The sequence below is a fragment of the Acanthisitta chloris genome, unplaced genomic scaffold (genome assembly GCF_000695815.1).
Source record: "Acanthisitta chloris isolate BGI_N310 unplaced genomic scaffold, ASM69581v1 scaffold26942, whole genome shotgun sequence".
NCBI classification, from domain to species: domain Eukaryota; kingdom Metazoa; phylum Chordata; class Aves; order Passeriformes; family Acanthisittidae; genus Acanthisitta; species Acanthisitta chloris.
Genome location: NW_008661515.1, coordinates 1 through 5,669, shown reverse-complemented (window position 1 = coordinate 5,669; position 5,669 = coordinate 1). Strand labels below are relative to the sequence as shown.

Here is a 5,669-nt window from a genome sequence, read left to right as displayed (position 1 = left end):
AGGGGTTGGAGAGAGGTGGGGGATGTCTCTCCTGCCATGGCTGCAGGGAGAGGACTAGAGGAAATGGCCTTGACCTGAGACAGGGCAGAAACAGAGGAGATGTTGGGAGAAATGTTTTCCCTGTTAGGGTATTCAGGCACTGGAATATTGCTCAGGGAGGTGGTGGAGTCACCATCCCTGGGGGTGTTTGAGAGGTGTCTGGACCTGGTGCTGGAGGATATGGGTTAGGGTTAAGTGGTTCCAGCAGTTACAGGTTAATGATTGGACTTGATGATCTTAGAGGTCTCCTCCAACCCTGATGATTCTGTGACTCTTCTCCCTGGGGAGATGCTGAGTGCCAGAGGCAACTCTTTCAAACACCAGAGTCTCTTTGTGGCACACTGAAAGAGTAAAGCTGAAACGGAAACTGCAATAATATAATGGCAAACAAGTCACCTTGGAGACATTTCTGATTCACTTCACTTAAACCCACACCAGGTTGTTTCCCCCTCCACAGCTGCAGCACAGGTAAGGAAGGTGTTTATAGCCTTGAATTTGCATTTTTATTGCTTTTACTCCTCTGATAGCTTTTAAAATGCATTTTTTGCCCTTCTGGGATCTGCAATTGCCATCTTGTATCCCATCTCTTACACACACTTTGTTCTGAATTGCTCAAGAAATGAAGATTTATTGCTTAGGGTTTAGGGTTTGGCTGAGAATTCTGAGCTGGTTAATGATCTGGAGAAGGAAATTCAATTGCTTAGTTCTAGGACCACCTGCAGCTCCCCAAGAGCTTTCTGTACTCACCCAAGAAGGTTGAAACATTCAACATGATCCCAAACAAGCATCTTTCAGGAGGGATTGTCCCAGTGTCACTGGAAGAGATAAATGGACATCTCTCTACTAAACAATACTTGCAACACAACTTTAGTTAGCTCAGACTACATAAGAGCCATAAGGAAAACCATTCCAGGTATTTCTCACTGCACTTTTCATTCTTCAGGCTGTGCTGTGATGGTTTTGGAGCTGTGGAAATAGCCATGGGAAAGACATGAGGGTCTTGGAACAAGGAATGATCATCCTTGGAGGAATGTGGATCTTGATTCCAAAAAAGGTGAATAAAAAGGATTAAAACTGGGAAAAGGAAGAACCTGGAAAACTGAAAGAGGAAAACTAAGGTCATAGGTAGAGCTTTGATGTGATGCCCTTGGGATACAGGTTATTGTATGGATTTCCTGGTGCTACCAAAGCTGGAGACAGTGAGATGCTTTGCTCTGGGCAGGGAGTGGTGATGCACCTCAAGTTCTCTTGTGCATCACCATTTTAAGCTCACAGAGACACAGCTTAGAGCTTTGCACAAAAATACAGTTTTAAATGGAGTCACACACAAATCATGGAATCATGGAAAGATTTGGGTTGGAAGGACCTTAAGGCTCATCTCATCCCATCCCTGCCCTGGGCAGGGACACGTCCCACCAGCCCAGGTGGATCCAAGCTCTGTCCAACCTGACCTGGAACACTCCCAGGGATGGAGCAGCCACAGCTGCTCTAAGCAACCTGTGCCAGAGCCTCAGCACCCTTATAGGGGAGGAATTCCTTCCCAATATCCCACCTAAACCTCCTCTCTTTCAGTTTAATAGAACTTATAACTCTCTCTATGTAATAACTATAAACAGTAACTTTAGAACTGCTGCTCTGCTCCTGTGAGGCCCCACCTGAAGTGCTGCACACAGCCCTGGTGTCCCCAACAGCACAAGGGCCATGGAGCTGTTGGATGCAGAGGAGAGGAGGCCACAGAGTTGCTGAGAGCACTGGAGCACCTTCCCTACAAGGACAGGCTGAGGGAGTTGGGGCTGTGCAGCCTGGAGAAGAGAAGGTTGTGTGGAGACCTCAGAGCAACCTGCCAGGAGCTGAAGGGGCTCCAGGGAAGTTGCAGAGGACTCTTGGTTAGGAACTGCAGGGACAAGACAAGGAGGAATGGGGAGAAATTGAAAGAGGAAATTGAGATATTAGGAAGAGGTTTTTGCTGTGAGGGTGGTGAGACACTGGCACAGGTTGCCCAAGGAGGCTGTGGCTGCCCCAACCCTGGCAGTGTGCAGAGTCAGGTTGGATGAAGCCTTGAGCAACCTGCTCTGGTGGGAGGTGTCCCTGCCCAGGGCAGGGGGTTGGGGCTGGATGATCTGTAAGGCCCATTCCAATCCCTTAACTATGACCTGGAGCTGTTGGGTCAGAACTGCTGTGAACAATTTGGAGCTGGGAGGAACTCCCAGGAGTGAGGGCAGGGCAGTGCTCTGGAACAGGGTGGGGGTCACTGACCTGATGTAGGGCACCAAAGGGTCCACGTGGTGGAGGACAATGGCAGTGATGTAGGAGAACACAAAGGATGCAGCTGACCAGACAACCAGGGCCACGGGCAAGAAGGAAAGGCCTTGCTGAAACCACCACATCTCAGGGACTTCTGACTCCATACACTGCAAAGAACCAAATACAAAGGTTTGCTAAGAGTTGTTGAAGGTTTAATGAGAGTTCTCAAGGGTTTACTGAGAGTTCTCAGAGGTTTACTAAGAGTTCTCAAAGCTTTACTGAGAGGTCTCAAAGGCCTAGTGGGATTACACAAAGGTTTACTAAGAGCTCTCCAGGGTTTAGGAAGAGTTCTCAACGGTTGACTAAGAGTTGCCAAAGGTTTACTCAGAGTTCTCAAAGGTTTACTAAGGGTTTACTGGGATTTCTCAGAGGTTCTGCTGTTCCTGAGCTGTTCCTGCTCCCTGCACACAGTTTGCTATTGCTCTCAGTCCTCTCCTGCACACCCAAAGCAAACACTGACACAGGAATCATAAATAAGGACAGAGAAATCATAAATAAGCAGAAATTTCACCTGGAAATGCTCATTCTGAAACCTCAGAAGGTCATTAGAAACCAGAAGTGTCACTTTACTGCATGGCTTGGATTTGTTGCTGCCAGAACCAGGTCAGGTGGGTCACTGCGAGTAACTGACTCCTTTTTCTCCTTCCCTTTGTGTCATAGCATGGTGTTGGCCTGAGTGAGGCTGCCAGAGGTGTCCCACAGTGACACTGTAAGTGATAGTGGCTGTGCTGCAGCCTCCAACCTCCATTAACAACCAGGCATGGAGGAAATGACCCCAAATCACTTTACTAATTGCCTTCATTACTCCCTGTCACACTGTGTAACTCAACATCTGTCATGAGCATCACCCAAATCAGCTTTGAGATGTGTGTGAGCAGGAGCTCAGTGCTCCCAGCCCCAACCTTCACACTCCAGGGTTGCTACAGGGGGGAGGAAGAGGCATATGTGCAGTGCAGTGAAATGCCTAACTCCATCCTGACACTCTCCAGCTCCCTAAATCCCATCCTGGCAGCACCTCTGTGCCTCACCTAATTGCTCTTTAAGGTGTAGCTGTGCCACCCAGGTGAGCTCACAGAGAGAGAGCTGTGCCTCCTCCCTGCTCCTGCTGCAAGAGGGAAGCAAACACAGAGTTCAACAGAGCTGATTTCAGCCTGGCTGAGGGGGGAAAGAGCTCTGGAGGTCACCTGGGCAACCCCCTGCTCAGGATGGCTGGTAGGTATCCCCCAAGGATGGGGATACACAACCTCTCTGGGCTCTGTGCCAGTCATGATCACAGAGACAAAGAGTTTCCTTGATGGTCACCAGTGAGAAGAGTAGGCAAGTGATTAAGCATAGTTAAAACTGGAGGCTGGAAATGGAATATACAAGAGGACAAAGGTGAAAAGCTGATAATAGACTCCAGATGCAAACAAAGATCTGTATGGGAGAAAGGCAGAATAATGCTGAGGCAAACTGGGAATACACAGCACTGAGAGGCTTTAGGAGAGCATTGCCCGAGGGTGAGAGGCTGGAGGAAAGGAGGAGAAAAGGAAGAAGGAGGAAGCACCACGACTAGAAAGTCTCATGAGAGGAGAAAAGAAGTTGACACTACTGTGGATGAATCTTGCCCGAGGTCAGAGCTGCTCAACTGTTTGCATCTCACTGGGGAGAGCTCAGCACTCTCCTGCCATGGACTGGGTGCACACAGAGCTGTTTGGGCACAGGTGACCTCTGTCACAGCTCTTTGCTGACCTTTGCCACCAGGAACACCCAGGAGAGCATGTGGAAAGGCAGAGACTCATCACATGAGCACAACAATGAGTAATGAGAACTTCAGTTACCAGAAACTGAAGTTACCAGAACCATGGAATCCCAGACTGGATTGGGTTGGAAGGACCTTAAAGCTCATCCCATTCCACTCCTGCATGGGTAGAGACACCATCCACTAGCCGAGGTTGATCCAAGCCCATCCTGAGGATGCATCCCTCCTTCCCCCCTGGGATCCCTGTGTTTTCAGGACCAGCTATTCCCCATCCTGCAACATCACAGGCTGCAAAATGCCACTTTGGGGCACTTTTTTCATCCCTCAAATGAGGCCTCAAAAGAGCTGATCAAAGCCAGTGTCACTGCTGTTTGTCTCAGTGACACTCCAGGCATTCCCAGGACATCCCAGGCCAGGCTGGTACAATAGCTGTGTGTGCAGGGGTTGTGGAATCATAAAATCCCAGACTGGTTTGGGTTGGAGGAGACCTTAGAGATACAATGCCACCCCCTGCCATGGGCAGGGACACCTCCCACCAGCCCAGATTGCTCCAAGCCCTGTCCAACCTGGCCTGGAACACTCCCAGGGATGGAGCAGCCACAGCTGCTCTGGGCAACCTGTGCCAGTGCCTCACACTGGTCACTGCTTTAGACCCAGGACACTGGTGCTTCAGACACACCAGAGAGCTCAGGGATGTCCCTGGCAGGTACCAAAGAGTAACCCCTAACCCTTGAACAGAAAGTCCAATGACATCCTTGTAACACGGATGCTTCAGCTGCTTGGAGGAAGCTGTTGGCAGCAGGCAAAGGTGTCTAACAGGAGATGTAGTGAGTAATGGAAATAGAGCAGAGTGACAAAATGAAAGTTGTTTGATTTCTTAGCTGTTTTTAGGCTAAATATAAACTTTGCCCTCTCATATTGACTCTAAGACTGTAATGCAGTAAAAAGCCTAACCCTAACTCTACATATAGATGTATATTCATAACTTCACAGTCTCCTGTGTGAGTAACTTGGGAATTTGAGCAAGAAATGAAGGTTTGCAGGACATTCTCTGTCACAGATGTTTCCTGCCTGGCTGTGTAATTCCAAACTCCTGTCAGGCTGATGCTTGGATTGTACCTGTCCTTTCACCTGTAAATGTTCCAGTGCCTTCACTTTCTTCCTGAGATTTTTCCCTGCACACAAACCAAGCATTGACCACATACCTGAGGACAAGGACATCCAAGGAAACGGCACTCAAGGGGAACCCAAGGTCATCTTGTGCTGGAGCTCCATGTTTGCTTCATCTTCCTGATCTCTGGGATAGAAAGGAAAATAATCCATGTGTGAAGGAAAATAATCCATGTGTGAGGCACTTCTTACCTCCTGCTTGCCACATTTATTCTTCTTAGCACCTTCTATCAGTCAGTGCTGCTGACTGGACAATGGATGAGACTATTGGCCTGACACAGGATGTTTTTCTTGTGTTCCCAGTGGTTTCAGCAGTGAAGTGTGTGGTGAGGTGGTAGAAAGGCAGAATCATGGAATCATAGAATTTAGGGGTTGGAATGATCCTCACAGATCACCCAGTGCCAACTCCCTGCCC

The 5,669-nt window shown here is 48.7% G+C and overlaps 1 protein-coding gene across 1 annotated transcript in view; it reads right to left on the bottom strand.

Annotated features, from left to right (window-relative positions):
- The window catches only part of DRAM2 (DNA-damage regulated autophagy modulator 2), a gene marked incomplete at its 3' end in the record, with an annotated part of 9,916 nt that extends 4,543 nt beyond the window's left edge, over positions 1 to 5,373 (bottom strand). The window contains exons 1-3 of the mRNA XM_009070267.1: positions 5,290 to 5,373; positions 2,296 to 2,450; positions 787 to 854 (exon numbers count right to left, since the gene is read on the bottom strand). Coding sequence (XP_009068515.1) covers positions 787 to 854; positions 2,296 to 2,447 — 220 coding nt within the window. The remainder of the gene's footprint in view (positions 1 to 786; positions 855 to 2,295; positions 2,451 to 5,289) is intronic.
- Positions 5,374 to 5,669: the final 296 nt, after the last annotated feature.